Source organism: Actinia tenebrosa, unplaced genomic scaffold (genome assembly GCF_029948245.1).
Source record: "Actinia tenebrosa isolate PJP-AT-01 unplaced genomic scaffold, QUT_ActTen_1.0 PGA_scaffold4__44_contigs__length_22323623, whole genome shotgun sequence".
Classification (NCBI taxonomy): domain Eukaryota; kingdom Metazoa; phylum Cnidaria; class Anthozoa; order Actiniaria; family Actiniidae; genus Actinia; species Actinia tenebrosa.
The window spans coordinates 12,506,664-12,521,963 of record NW_028292581.1 but is presented as its reverse complement, the minus strand read 5'-3'; the positions used below and the strand labels follow the sequence as shown (position 1 = coordinate 12,521,963).

Sequence of the window (15,300 nt, the reverse complement as noted above, 5' to 3'; positions counted from 1 at the left end):
TACAATAGGTATGTACTTACCCGGAGGGGGTAAAAATATTTTTGGTACAAAATTTTAAAACGCTAAATTTATTTAGAAACTCATAAAGATAGAAAAAAAATTATCATCATTTCAATATAAATCAATATTGAAATAAACTCAAGTGGGTGCTTTGTTTATTAACTATGATTCTATTAAAATAAATTATTATTTCTTTTGACTGGAAGTCCACCATAGCTGACCACCCCACTGAGTTGATTTTTGTTCAAAATAACGCGGCAAAATTTACAATTTCGCTTTCAGTTTAAACTGCACTTTCGACATGAATCGATCAGAACTTCCATAACAAGTTAAAAACCCCACAACATTACGAGAATGGCATGTAGCGAGCGTGTAATAGCCTTGATAGATATGGACTGCTTCTATGTGCAAGTTGAGCAGAGAAGATGTCCGTCTTTACGAGGGAAGCCATGTGCTGTTGTGCAGTACAACAAGTGGAAGGGAGGAGGGTAAGAAATACTAATCTTATTTATATATTATACCAAACTACCAGGAATTAATAAGATTATATATCAGCATCATTTAAAGAAAATTTTAGCTAGTTTTCATAGTCAAAAGTCGCTACTTTTTCGCATAAGTGAAAGAGGGATTTTTTAAGTTTCTTTAGTATAAGTTGACGGTACGTACGTTTGATTTCTGTTCAGGCATGTTTAAACTTGCCTATTCGCATAATGTTAGGGAAGTTTTCTAAATTTCTTCCTCATGTGATCATGGACTTCCTGAATCTCTTTCTATATTTTATATTTCTATTTATTGGTGGATTTACTTTCACTCAGAATAAAGTGATGGACTTTATAAAATTGATCATTTTACCAAAAATAATAAATTCAAAATAAAGCATAAATTATTAAAGTGCTACTATGACGAAAATCGCTCAAACTTGGATTCAGCTGAAACTTCCTAAGAATACTCTTTAAAGGTCCAATAATCACTGTATGAAGTGTTTTCTCGATATTCAGGACAAAAGTATGATATTTTTACGATTATTTTTTGGAGTCTGTGACGTCATACACTCAACATCGAACATCGCTCCATACATTTCTTTGTAGTTTATGATCAAAATATCAGTAGTAAAGGGAGAAAGAAATACCCAAACACCCCCAAAATATAAATTATAGTCACAAGTAATGTGAAATAAGCACATAAGCCATCCTTTGGGCTTTACAGGAATAACATAAATTAAGGATTTATATACAAAGAAATTTATGTAGCAATGTTTGATGTTGAGTGTATGACGTCACAGACTCCAAAAAATAATCGTAAAAATATCATACTTTCGTCATGAATATCGAGAAAATACTTCATACAGTAATTATTGGACCTTTAAAGAGTATTCTTAGGAAGTTTCAGCTGAATCCAAGTTTGAGCGATTTTCATCAGAGTAGCACTTTAATTAACTTATTATTAAATTCGTATGCCTATGCTCAAGGGTAGTTTTAAGTGAAATATGTGCTTCGTTGCAATTCATGATAATTTTTTTTTTACCATGGACAGTCAAAATATCTAGAAGCATTTGAGAGAGATGAAATATGCCAACAAGAACTTCCAAATGTTTGACACACTATTACTAGTTTGGCACAATCATCAGATCTATGCATTGTGTGCATTGTCAAAATTGTGTGTGTTTTGTTAGGAGGGTTGAATAGAGGAGATTTATAATTTTTCTACCAACTCCCTTCCATCCTTCTAGAGGCTCTCTAGTACCAGTGCTTTTTGGTTGTAGATACAGAGAATTTCTGGAGCAAGAGAGCCTCTAGAATCCAAGTTACTGTCATCCTTATTTGTCCTGGATCTGCCAGTGAGAACTTCCCCTCCCCTGGGAATTAAGCTCTGATCCCCATCTAATTTGAGAAATTGATATTTTCTGGAAGTATACTGAGACTATGAATAAATCTTTATCCTTTTGGTAGCATCATTGCTGTCAGCTATGAAGCAAGAGACTATGGAGTAACCAGAAGTATGAGAGGTGATGATGCCAAGGAAAAGTGCCCAGATATTGAACTGGTGCAAGTACCTGTGGCACGAGGCAAGGCAAATCTGACCCCATACCGTGAAGCAGGTGCTGAAGTCATAGAGGTCTTGTCGAGGTTTTGTGAGAGCTGTGAAAGAGCAAGTGTTGATGAGGCATATCTGGACCTAACAGACATTGTTGACAGGTACCTGGATCTTTACATTTTTGTTATCTCCATGAAAATGATCCAGATCAAGGCAACAAATAAAACATAAATTTTATTATAAACAAGTTTTATACCCAAGACCTTTTTGTGATCCCAAATTATGGCTCCTTTAGGTCCTTTTTTGACCCAAGGGGGTGGGGGTGGGGGGCAATTAGCAGAGTACACTTGCCTTTCACCATCTCAAGTTTGATTCCTGGAATCAGCATTAATTTACATGTGAGTCGGTTTGTTAGGTCTCACCATTGATATATGGGTTTTCTCTGGGTGCTCTAGTATTTAAGCATGAGATGCCTTCATTTTTACCACCGTCTCCTCCCACATGATCTCTAATTAATCATATTGCCAGTAGCTGTGAAGGAATGAAAAAATATGTCTTCAAGCAGGAAGGTGTAGTTTTCTGATATGCTGCAAATCCAGTGCTATAGTGACCACTCTAAACATCTTCTCAGCCTCCCCTCCCTATCCCCCATCCAATGCCCTCACCCCCCCCCCCCCCTCCCCCAAACAAAAAAGAAAAATAAATTACTTACATATGTATATGAATGCTCATATCATAATTTTTGATGCATACTAGCACTTTAGGGTATGGGGTGCCTGTGGACTCACTTCATCCACAGGAAACCCAACAATATTACAATTACAGTATGTCTATCTGTCAAAATTATTTCTTATATGTAAATGAAAATATGTTTCTTTAGGAAAATGACAGAGATGGATTTGTCAGACATTGTTACAGAATCTTGGAAGACATCATTCATTGAAGGATTTACACCAAGCAAAGAGACTGAGGATGAAAAGAAAGGAAGTAAAGAGGAAGGTCTGAAGGCATGGCGCATTGCACTTGAGGATGATCCCAGTCTTAGAAGACTTGCTATAGGTGCAATAATTATGTCTGAGATAAGAAAAGCTGTTTTGACAGAAACAACTTTCACTTGTTCTGCAGGTGTAGCAGCTAATAAGGTAATACTGTGTGATTCCAGAAAATTTCCATACCTCACCTTGGGGGGGGTTCATATGAACCTTGTATTTTGTTTCCTCCATGGTGGGTTTTGAATATTTTCTGGAACCAGACCGTTGGTGATAATTTTACCATAACCACTCGTGTTCTTAATAAAATGGATAAAGTACGGGAAGTACTAGGGCATGTTGTTGAGAGCTGCACTCCAACTTCAATGGTGTCCATATCTTGTTCTTTGTGGTTTTTTCTTCAAATTCTCCCGCTATTTCCTTTGGTCATTGTTTATTGTTTGCTTTGGTTAATATTAATATGGTGAAGCAAGGATTGGTAACTAATCTAATATCCCCAAGGGAGGGAGCGAGAGAGTGAAGACAATATGCCTCTTTTTTAAATATTATATACACTATTGACAATTTTCTCTATTTCTAGATGCTTGCCAAACTTGCATGTGGTCTTCACAAACCCAACCAACAGACTATACTACCAATGCATTGTGTACCTGAACTGTTCAAAACTGTCAAGCTCAAGAAAATGTAAGCTGATGAGTATTATGCATGTATACCCTTTAAGCAGTGGTTCATTGATAACCATCATCATCACCAAGACTTGTTGAAAACGTATTCAAATATTTCATTCAATATTTCATCCATTCATTCATTCATTCATTTATTCATTTATACTTATAATAGGAATTATTTCCATCATTCTTTTTGTTGCAGACGTAATTTAGGAGGTAAACTTGGTTTGGATGTGAGTGCCAGTCTTAATGCAGAGTACATGGGTGATATTGCTAAATATTCACTCAACGAGCTAAAGACACGATTCGGAGATAAGACTGGGTAAAATCTCCCTTTTCTGTTTAAGGTCCACCCACCCACCCACCCATTCACCCGCCCACCCATCCATTCACACATCTATTCATCCACACACCCTCTCATCCATTATTGTGTTATTTTATAGATCTTGTTAGACCACTCTTTGTCTTCAGTAAATCCATTCCATTCAGAGTTCACTCCATGGCTTGCTTATTTTTTATTTTATCTATCATTCTATTTCTCCCGTCCATTCGTTTATTCTTTTTTTCTTTTTCTATCCATCATCAGTGAATGGATCCATCAGTTAAGCCACGGTATCGATAACGAGCCTGTACGAGTTCGTCAGTTACCCAAGTCTGTTGGGTGTGGCAAGAACTTTCCTGGTACAACAAAACTGGCTACAGTAGAAAAGGTTAGATTTCGATTTCAATAAAAACAGTAGCATTTGATAATGTTTTGTTAAGGATCTAATCTTCAGTTTGGGTGCCTTTGCAGTTTCATTCTTCGCGTGCACACTTAAAGAAAAACACTTTCAATTTCATCGAACTCTGTAACAACCTCTTGGCTGATCAAAGTCAGGGCAGCTAACTCATAGATCAAACCCTGAAACAACCTCTGGGCTGATCTAAGTCAGGGCACAGCAACTCACAGATCGAATTGGAATTTAGCTTGTTCGAAGGAAGGAAGACCGGAGATTTATCGGAGAAAAATCTTTGAATCAAGGGGAAAATCTAACAAACTCTGCTTCAAGACCCCAGAGGTTGCACTACCGCTGAAGAATTAAACAAAACTGAATTGCGCACTGAATCTGCAAACTAGTAGGGTTAGAAGTTTTTCATTATTTCTTTTAAATGTTATATTAGTATTTGATATTTTGATTATTTTTAACAGGTTCGACATTGGTTAACACAGTTAGTGGAAGAACTGCATGAAAGACTCACGAAAGAAGTACAAGTTGTAAGTACTCACTTCCCTTGTTATAGAGGAAGAACCTTCTCATTGGTCTTGTTCTTCAAACGAGAAGTTCTAGTTGTTTTTCATTAGTGATTTATTTGTTTGCCTTTTTTGCGCCGCTTTTTTCTTACATCTAATCTTTTTGTTTGTTTGTTGTTGTTGTTGTTTTTTTTTTTGTTTGTTTGTTTGTTCTTGAAATGATCCACTTTTCCCGCTATTTTCGTTTTTTCTGGTAGACACGCGATGTTATATTTGGTTTAAATTGTATTAAGCACCCCTGAACCTCTCTTTATCTTCTCAAAAAAGATATTACACCATAACAGCTACATCAGTGTTTTCTTTGTTTGTTTTTCTTCAGAATGATCGTCAAGCCAAGTCCATCACAGTCGGCCTTCGTCTCGAAAATTCTCACTACTGCTCCAGATCGTGTCCGATACGAGAACTAGATGTAGAACGTATATTCAAGGATATCTACGAACTATTACTGCCCTTTAGAGTCAAAACTGGAGATGCTAATTCTTGGTAAGTAGAAAATGTCGTCAAACCATACCAAGTCAATGAAGAATTTTCCTCGTGTTCGGCTTTATAGTACCTACACGCGCCGCGCATTAGTGCTATTGGACCTATAAACCGCAACTATATGACACCGATTTCTACACTCAAAGTATCCCATGGTGCATTTTCCTTTTTCGTGTGTTTTTTGTTTCTTAGTTTGTTTGTTTGTCTCTTCTTTCTTTTTCTTTTTAGATATGAATGGTTTTGGGGGCGTACAATTTAAATTTTGATTCTTGTCGATTGATCGCTCGAAATTAAACTAACTCGATATTCCACAGGAAACCCGCAATTATGAACCTCAGTTTGTCAGCCGGCAAATTCACCGAGAAGTTAACCGATAATTCCACGCCTATGATCAGTACGTTTTTCACCAATACACCAGATAACAATGCCGATGGATGCAACCAAAACACAGATTTAACTACGGATCAAAATACCTCGACAATAACTCGTAACAGCCCTGAAAAGAAGCATGAAGTAAAGAACTCGAACACTGGAACTTTAGATGTGTTCTTGTCCGAGAGAACACGGCAGACGAACACGTCAGAATTAACTCATTCTCCTTCAAAACAGGCGGGAATTCTCAAGTTCTTATCGAACAACAGCAGTGATAATAACAACGAACAGAAATGCGTTGTTCAGAAAACTACCGGTGAAATTCAGAGCAGGACGAATGAGTCGCCAAGAAAGACAGGAATCCAGGCATTTTTTGTTGCTCGATCAGATGATTCGACGAATAAAGAATGTAACAACATTAACGACGTAAAAAGGAGCTTGGAAATCACAGATTCTGTGCAAGAGGCGTGTGGAAAGCATAACGGCGAGCTAGGGCCCTCTACTTCCACCTCATTTTCAATTTTCGATCCACAAATTCCTTCGACATCGAAGGCATATCATGACGACTTTGAAGACAAGATGGAAGACGAAAAGTTATGTGAAGATGTTGCGGTGTGCGAGAAGTGTGGAGATAGAGTATCAACATGGAACATGCCAGAACACTTAGATTTTCATTTTGCAAAGGAGTTACAAGAACAAGAGGAAAGAGAAGGACATGTGAATAGGACAAATGAACCGCCAAGAAAGAAACACAAAACCTCGGGAAAGATCCACTCGTTTTTTAGCTCAAGTAACACAGGGTGACCAACTGGGTGGTTTTTATTTCTCACGTCATCAAGGCCATGTTGGCGACAAAAAGGGTTGTAGCAGAAGCCTTTTCTTGTAAAAAGGTGCATTCTGGCCTATATAAATGATAATAATATTAAATCAAGGACCGTAGATGTATACGATGTTTGCGATCGTCTCGAATTTTGAGGCCTAGGCCTCTAGCTTACCCTACCCTGGGTACCCAGAGTATAGGCTTACCTAGTATGCGATAACTATGGAGCCCCGTTTCCAAAAGCCCTGACGTATCACCGGAAAAGGTATTTGGTAGTTATTGGTAATAGGACACCAATTGTCTTATATTTTCATGAGGAAATACAAATTTGCTTAAGAAAGAGAATTCGCAAAGTATTTTGGTAGTGGTACAGAGTTAAATGACGCCAGCATGCAAACGTCCTATTGCATGTCTCTGTTCCTATCTAATCTAGAATGATGAACGACTGCCCCGTGGTTGCAAACCATTGGTATCTTTTTATTTCAATGAAATTCATCCCAGAAATTAATATACTGATTATTGATACAATATTTAATTAATTGTCTACACGCAACAAAAATCTACCAGTAACTCGTGCGCTATTGTATCTGCCGCACTTTTATTCTTTGATCACAAAATATACGAAATGAAATATTAAAATTGTAAATTTCAAATTATTCATGCACAAAAACGCTTTTCGCTCAAATAAAATCTACTTTTTAATTGTTTTTATTTAGTTTAGTTTTGTTCGCCTTAAAGCAAAAGAAGGTCGTATTCCCGCCATTATCTCGTTCTGACTACGATTCTACTAAAAGATTTTTCGAGATTTTCGAATCTTATTGATGATGTATTTAGGTAGCATGGGTGGCGTTCGCGGCTAACGCGTCGTCTTTCGAGCCCTGCGGTCGTCATGTGTAAAATGAGTTTTTTCATGTGTTGTTCTCCTATGCTACGAGGGTTTTTTCCGGGTTCTCCGGTTTCCTCCCTCCATAAAAATCAACATGTGAGTTGAGCGTTGTGTGCATAGAATATTGAATGTAGTGGTAGTGTGTGTGAGTGAAAAGTGTCCCCAATTAGTGCCAAATCGCTAGAACGACTAGACACTTAAATAAAGATATTTATTTATTATTAGGCGAAATGCTTTTAAAAATCATGGGAGATATACATGGAGGATTGTGATAAAAGCAAGAATAAGAGTTTTGAACTTGACTCTAAATACATGAATACATGCACAATATATACTTAAAGAAATAGTTCTGTACGTGGGAATCGATCTTCGATGTGGCAATTACAAACTGTTGTGGATCCGTTTGGAGGTTTCATGGGAATAGATACGGTAAACTGGTCAATCAAAGTCTCCAACGAAATAGAGGAACTGGAACCAGAGCGACTCACCACCCTCCCCCCTTGTCACCCTGGATCTTCACAGACCAGCAGTTCAGTATTATCTATACTTTCTCTTAGAATTTTTCCTCCTCTGTTTGTTTTTTCTCTGTTTGTTTTCCTGAATATGAAAACAAAACAAATGTCAGTTCAGGTCTAACCCCACACACCCTTAAACCATTGACGGGGCACTGGATCGCACGTACAGTGATGTCATTTCTGGTTTCGTCTGGGGCTGATTGATTATGACATGCACTAATTAGGAAATGGCGTGAACCATCCATACATCAGTGTCATTGGTCAGTTATTGGACTTACTTTCATGATTTCGTTGGCCATCTTTTCAGCAAACTCGATTTGTTCTCTCGATAATGTTGACATATCAAGTTTTGTACTGAAGTCAAGACAACACAACAGATTATTAATATCTATCAGAACTAATAATGCTGTGATAATCATAATAATCTTAATATTATATCCATAATACTTACGTATATTGACTTAGATCTTCCAAAAAAGTAGATTTTACATCCGGGTTTAATTTATACATTTTTTCTGGTGAAAGGATGGTTTGATCCTAAAAGAAAAATTATTGACAATAATCATATCCAGAATCACTGGGTACCCTGTGGTAAACCCCTTCAGTGCTCATTCCACCCATCCAGAATCACTGGGTACCCTGTGGAAAACCCCTTCAGTGCTCACTCCACCCATCCAGAATCACTGGGTACCCTGTGGTAAACCCCTTCAGTGCTCACTCCACCCATCCAGAATCACTGGGTACCCTGTGGAAAACCCCTTCAGTGCTCACTCCACGCATCCAGAATCACTGGATACCCTGTGGTAAACCCCTTCAGTGCTTACTCCACCCATCCAGAATCACTGGGTACAGATGGATGATCAAAATCGTTGTTACTGACACACACCTTCAAGTTTTCATCCTCATTCTCTAGACATTAAAGCTCTGCTGCTTCGTCATCCTCGACTGGTTCCCATCTCTGCAAGCAAGATAAAAAATCCTTTTAAAACCACTTTTTTTTCTTTCATATAAAACCACTCACATTTAATCTCAGGCCAGTCTTCCTTACCTGCAGTTCTCTGTCTGAAGAAGCCTTGTTCCTGCTCTGGCTGCCGATTTGCAGATCAGTTTTAAACGTGTTGATGTTCGCTTATTGAAGAAAAACACATCAGCGCCATAAATGAATCCCTTACCATCAACATTTTGCATTTCTTATCTTATTCATAATCACATTCTTCAAGAATTTAAAATAATCCTCACCTTTCAACTGTTCTTCGTTTTCATCTCTTTTTTCTTCTACCTTTTTCTCGGTCTTTAAATGTTCTTCCTGGTTTGACACGCTGCAGAAATTTTATAAAGTTCCAATTATAAATTGCAAAGCAACTAATATTTCTTTGCTGAGCATACTTTTACCGATCTTAAATTCCCACTTTTTAACTCTTATATTCATATATTCATATCGAAAGCTTCTATTTATTTTGTTCTAGTATTTTATTTCCATTCCTATTTTCATTACTCACGTTGTTTGGGCTGTTTTTGTCTCCGTCAAGGTCTCGGTTTCTTCCAACGAAAAATTACCAAACTAAAAGATAACAAGTATGAGTTATTTTAGAAGTTTTCTTTTCTTCTCCTGACGGCAGAGCTCGAGCCACAGTACGGTATCATCTCCATGGGTTATTCACTAGAGATATTTATCTTTATCATCCCTGATTATCATGATCTCCTCGATCCAAGGATACACATTCTATCCTGTCTGGGTTGGGAAAGTGTTATGACCGCAAAAACACCCCTACTCTACCCCTCTCCGGTATGCCCCTTCTTTTCCTAGTCTCCAGTGCCCTTACCCCATGAAGCAGGTCAGGTTAACCAGCTGTCATCCATCACTGTAATACTCACCAGCACCGTGTCCAGTACCGTCTCGTCACTTGTGTCGTCCATGTCAAAAGCCAGTACCAAGCCAGGCTCGTCTGTAACCACAAATATACGTGAGGTTAATTCATTTTACATTTTTTAATAAAATATTTATTTATTACAAATTCATTTGATTTTCAGACCAGACTGGTTCTGTTAATGAATTCTTATTGAATTATCAACATACATTTCGATTCTGTCCAATATTTCTTAGTGATTTCATTCCTCATCGTTCGTACCTCTAACTAGATGTTTCTTGTCTTTCTTGCTTTGCTTTTCACGTTTGCTGGCGGGATTTTCGTTGTTCTTCTCTGGCAAGCTGGAAAGAATATTTGTCATTTATCATTGTTCCATTAATTTCCATCACATACATCCTCTTTTCTTATATACACATCCTTGTTGCTTCCCACATGGGATAGTTTATGATACAGGCAAAATTATTCGCATACACATTCAGTGATCCCACATGGTTTAGCTACATGCGCAATTGATATGTGCACTATACCGCTTTATCCCACATGGTTTAGCTACATGCATGTGCAATTGATATGAGCACTTTACCGCTTTATCCCACATGGTTTAGCTACATGCATGTGCAATTGATATGAGCACTTTACCGCTATATCCCACATGGTTTAGCTACATGCGCAATTGATATGAGCACTTTACTGCTTCCTCCCACATGGTTTAGCTACATACGCAATTGATATGAGCACTATACCGCTGTATCCCACATGGTTTAGCTAAATGCGCAACTGATATTAGCACTTTACCGCTTTACTACTTACGGTTTAACAAATGCTGTTGTCATGTCCATAAAGTCTTTCGTTTCTTCCAAACTAAAGTCGGCAAACTATGACAAAATAAACCAATATTATTGCGAGTAATATTCTAACACAGATTCGAGAAGTTTTCGCTAAAAGGGCTGAGGAGGGGGGATGCATTAGATACGGATTAATCGAGAGAGAGCCTTGAAATGATTTTAAAGAAAAGTTAATTTTAGTTTACCGCGATAGCTACGCCTTCACTTTCATCTGCACTGGGCGATTCGTCAGAGACCTGGAAAAATAACACGGCATAAGAATAAGGTAAAACCCAAAACACTTTAAGCTGAGTAAGAAAATGAAAAGAAAAAAGAACAGAATACAGCAGGAAAATCTTAATTTAGCGTACCATAAAAACACCCTCCTCAGTCACACTACTGCGTTCTTGACGGGCGTCAAACCATTCCTGGAAAATAAAATGAACCATCAGAACATTCGAAAAGAAAAAAAATAAAACAGGAAAAAGCAAGGCTAGCGAAAAAGTTGATTTCGCGCGCGTACCTCAAAGTCGACGTCATCCCCAATCACATTATGGCATTCTTGACATGCATCAAACCATTCCTGGAAAATGAAATAAAAATGAATCGGCAAATGAAACCAACGAGATACTTGAAAAGAAATGAAAACAGAAAAAACCCACAGAATAGTAAAAAAGTTGATTCTGGCTCACCTCATCATAAACCTCTTCCTCCGTCACAATGCATTCTTGACAGGCATCAAACCATTCCTGGAATGTGAAATAAAACAGAAACCATAAGGATATAAAGTTGAAAAGAAAAGAATAGAGTGAAAGGAACTAAAGACTAGCAAAAGTGGTTGTGTACCTCAAACACGCCATCCTCAGTCACAATGCATTCTTCACAGGCATCAAACCATTCCTGGAATGTAACATATAAATTGAAACTTTCAACTTACTAAAACAAAAGGAAAAGACTGAAGAAAATTTAACTCATAGCCCTCCGCTTCACTCACATCATTCGATTCTGCGCATTCTTCTATGCATTCCTACGAGAAGAAGAAAAGAAAGTATGTTTGTTTAGTTTTACAGTCGACAAAAAAAACGTTCATTGCGTTTTATGACGTTTAAAAACATTTCTGAAGAAAAAGGTATAAAATAAATCAACCAAATAACCCAAAAAATCCCCCTCTCCTCCCTAAAACACCATCTTGTCATCACCTGCTGATTCTGTTATTTCCTCTAATTCTTTTCGGATTTGTTAACCATGTTTTTCAGAAAACAAGAATATGGTTATATATCTAAATGAGCTGATCCTCGATTATAGCATGAAAATTCTACTAAACTATAAAAACCAAGGTGCCTTACAACCCTGCAAAGTTGAAATGCGTCTAGATTTTCTTTTGTTGTCACCGAATTGATCTTTTATATGTACGAAATTATTGTTATGTTCAAAACTTCAACTGGAATGTAGATTAATTTTTTTAAAATTTATTTTATTAATTATTAACCAGGACCATACTTCCAGACATCGAGTGCTGAACCGTCGTATGGACTTACGGCTACGCTGGAGATTTCGACCCCAACACCGCTATCCTGGGAGGAATTACAGACTGATCAGGAAGCTCGGCCGAAGCCTAAGGGAGAGGTTAGTCGGCCCCTAGACCATAGATGATTAACCCCTTGCTATGACCAGCAGACCTAATATATTGATTGTATCGCTCATGAGTAAGAACCCACACCCACTCCTTTCCATGTGGGACGCTGAAAAAAGTTTTGAGGCCTTTATTTCCACGCTACCTTGTGCTCTTGTTTTTCTTTAAAACGCTTTAACCGGAGTCATGTTTCTTACATTCATTGAAATGATACGAAAATAGAAAAGGAAGAGAGGAAAAAATGGAATGTCCTAGAGTAAAAAGATGCGCATGCGTACATGCAAGACATAAGCGCATATAATCATATCATCATCAGTGAAAAATAAATGAACACAGGAAAAATCTGGTCAATCCAGCTGAAGTAGGACTAATTGTTTGTCAGACTTGAAAATCTCTGAAGTGTATTTCGGCATGTAGAAAAATAACCTACAGCACATGAAACCTGTAGACATTTAGCACCGACGATTATTTTTACCGACCTTCAGAGTTGCGTTGTCGTCTTGTTTGACATCTGTATCTGTAATAATAGAAATATTTAATATGATTGAGGCATGGAGGACAAAGCTGACATTGCGACAAGTGATTGTGAATGAAGTGCTTTGGTTAATGCCAAGACACGGGCGGGGAAGTAGACAAGGGGATGTGATGATCCTGTGATGGGTGAATACTGCTATCATATCCCTCTGATTCAGTGTTACAAGTGCGTACCTGATGAACCTGTCTTGTTATGTTTCCTCTCAGTTTCATCAAACCTTAAATGAACAAGTGGTTGTTAGGTATGTTGAAAATAATTCGGTAAATTGTGAATCAAAAACATGTAAACATGATGACTTACCACTTGGAAATAAGAAACACAAGAACAAAAACACCAACAAGAAACCCAAGATATGCCAAGGCAAAGAAAGACGTGGACTCAACTGAGGGGTTGTAAACTACTAATGATCTGTTGTCTGAAACTGAATGAAAATATATGGAATAAATATAAAAGATACCAAACACTACCCCACCCTTCACTTCTTGTTCAATACTTCCCTACCCCACCCATCACTTCTTGTTCAATACTCCCCTAGCCCACCCATCACTGCTGGTACAATACTCCCCTACCTCACCCATCACTTCTTGTTCAATATTCCCTTACCCCACCCATCACTGCTGGTACAATACTCTCCTACCTCACCCATCACTTCTTGTTCAATACTCCCCTACCCCACCCATCACTTCTTGTACAATACTCCCCTACCTCACCCATCACTTCTTGTATAATACTCCCCTACCCCACCCATCACTTCTTGTACAATACTCCCCTACCCCACCATTCAGTTCTTGTTCAATACTCCCCTGCCCCACCATTCACTTCTTGTACAATACTCCCCTACCCCACCCATCACTTCTTGTACAATACTCCCCTAATCCATCCATCACTTCTTGTACTATACTCCCCTAGCCCGCCCATCGCTTCTTGTTCAATACTCCCCTACCCCATCCATCACTTCTTGTACAATACTCCCCTTCCCCACACATCACTTCTTGCTCAATACTCCCCTACCCCACCATTCACTTCTTGTACAATACTACCCTACCCCACCCATCACTTCTTGTACAATACTCCGCTAACCCATCCATCACTTCTTGTACAATACTCCCCTAACCCATCCATCACTTCTTGTACAATACTCCCCTACCCCACCCATTACATCTAGTACAATACTCCCCTACTCCACCCATCACTTCTGGTAAAATACTCCCCTACCCCACCCATCACTTCTTGTTCAATATTCCCCTACCGCACCCATCACTTCTTGTTCAATACTCCCCTACCCCACCCATCACTGCTGGTACAATACTCTCCTACCTCACCCATCACTTCTTGTTCAATACTCCCCTACCCTACCCATCACTTCTTGTACAATACTCCCCTACCTCACCCATCACTTCTTGTACAATACTCCCCTACCCCACCCATCACTTCTTGTACAATACTCCCCTACCCCACCATTCAGTTCTTGTTCAATACTCCCCTGCCCCACACATCACTTCTTGTACAATACTCCCCTACCCCACCCATCACTTCTTGTACAATACTCCCCTACCCCACCCATCACTTCTTGTACAATACTCCGCTAACCCATCCATCACTTCTTGTACAATACTCCCCTAACCCATCCATCACTTCTTGTACAATACTCCCCTACCCCACCCATTACATCTAGTACAATACTCCCCTACCCCACCCATCACTTCTGGTAAAATACTCCCCTACCCCACCCATCACTTCTTGTTCAATATTCCCCTACCGCACCCATCACTTCTTGTTCAATACTCCCCTACCCCACCCATCACTGCTGGTACAATACTCTCCTACCTCACCCATCACTTCTTGTTCAATACTCCCCTACCCCACCATTCAGTTCTTGTTCAATACTCCCCTACCCCACCATTCACTTCTTGTACAATACTCCCCTACCCCCCCCATCACTTCTTGTTCAATACTCCCCTAATCCATTCATCACTTCTTGTACTATGCTCCCCTAGCCCGCCCATCGCTTCTTGTTCAATACTCCCCTAACCAATCCATCACTCTTGTACAATACTCCCCTACCCCGCCCATCACCTCTTGTTCAATACTCCCCTAATCCATCCATCACTTCTTGTACTATACTCCCCTAGCCCGCCCATCGCTTCTTGTTCAATACTCCCCTAACCCATCCATCACTTCTTGTACAATACTCCCCTACCCCACACATCACTTCTTGTTCAATACTCCCCTACCCCACCATTACTTCTGGTACAATACTCCCCTACCCCACCATTACTTCTGGTACAATACTCCCCTACCCCACACATCACTTCTTGTTCAATACTCCCCTACCCCACCCATCACTTCTTGTTCAATACTCCCCTACCCCACCTATCACTTCTT

At 38.9% G+C, this 15,300-nt stretch overlaps 1 protein-coding gene and 1 long non-coding RNA gene across 2 annotated transcripts; one reads left to right on the top strand and one right to left on the bottom strand.

The window, feature by feature from the left end:
- Nucleotides 1–287: 287 nt before the first annotated feature.
- Nucleotides 288–7,361, top strand: LOC116302540 (DNA polymerase eta). Its single transcript, XM_031711867.1, has 9 exons — nt 288–488; nt 1,950–2,195; nt 2,915–3,176; nt 3,604–3,707; nt 3,894–4,013; nt 4,278–4,401; nt 4,881–4,946; nt 5,302–5,465; nt 5,777–7,361. Exons 1-9 carry the CDS (start codon nt 355–357, stop codon nt 6,636–6,638), a joined length of 2,082 nt encoding a protein of 693 aa, XP_031567727.1. The 5' UTR covers nt 288–354; the 3' UTR covers nt 6,639–7,361.
- A 2,205-nt stretch (nt 7,362–9,566) lies between these two features.
- Nucleotides 9,567–10,227, bottom strand: LOC116302434 (uncharacterized). Its single transcript, XR_004197860.2, has 3 exons — nt 10,185–10,227; nt 9,931–10,001; nt 9,567–9,616 (listed from the first exon to the last, which is right to left on the bottom strand). It is a non-coding gene; the product is annotated as an uncharacterized LOC116302434 (long non-coding RNA).
- Nucleotides 10,228–15,300: the final 5,073 nt, after the last annotated feature.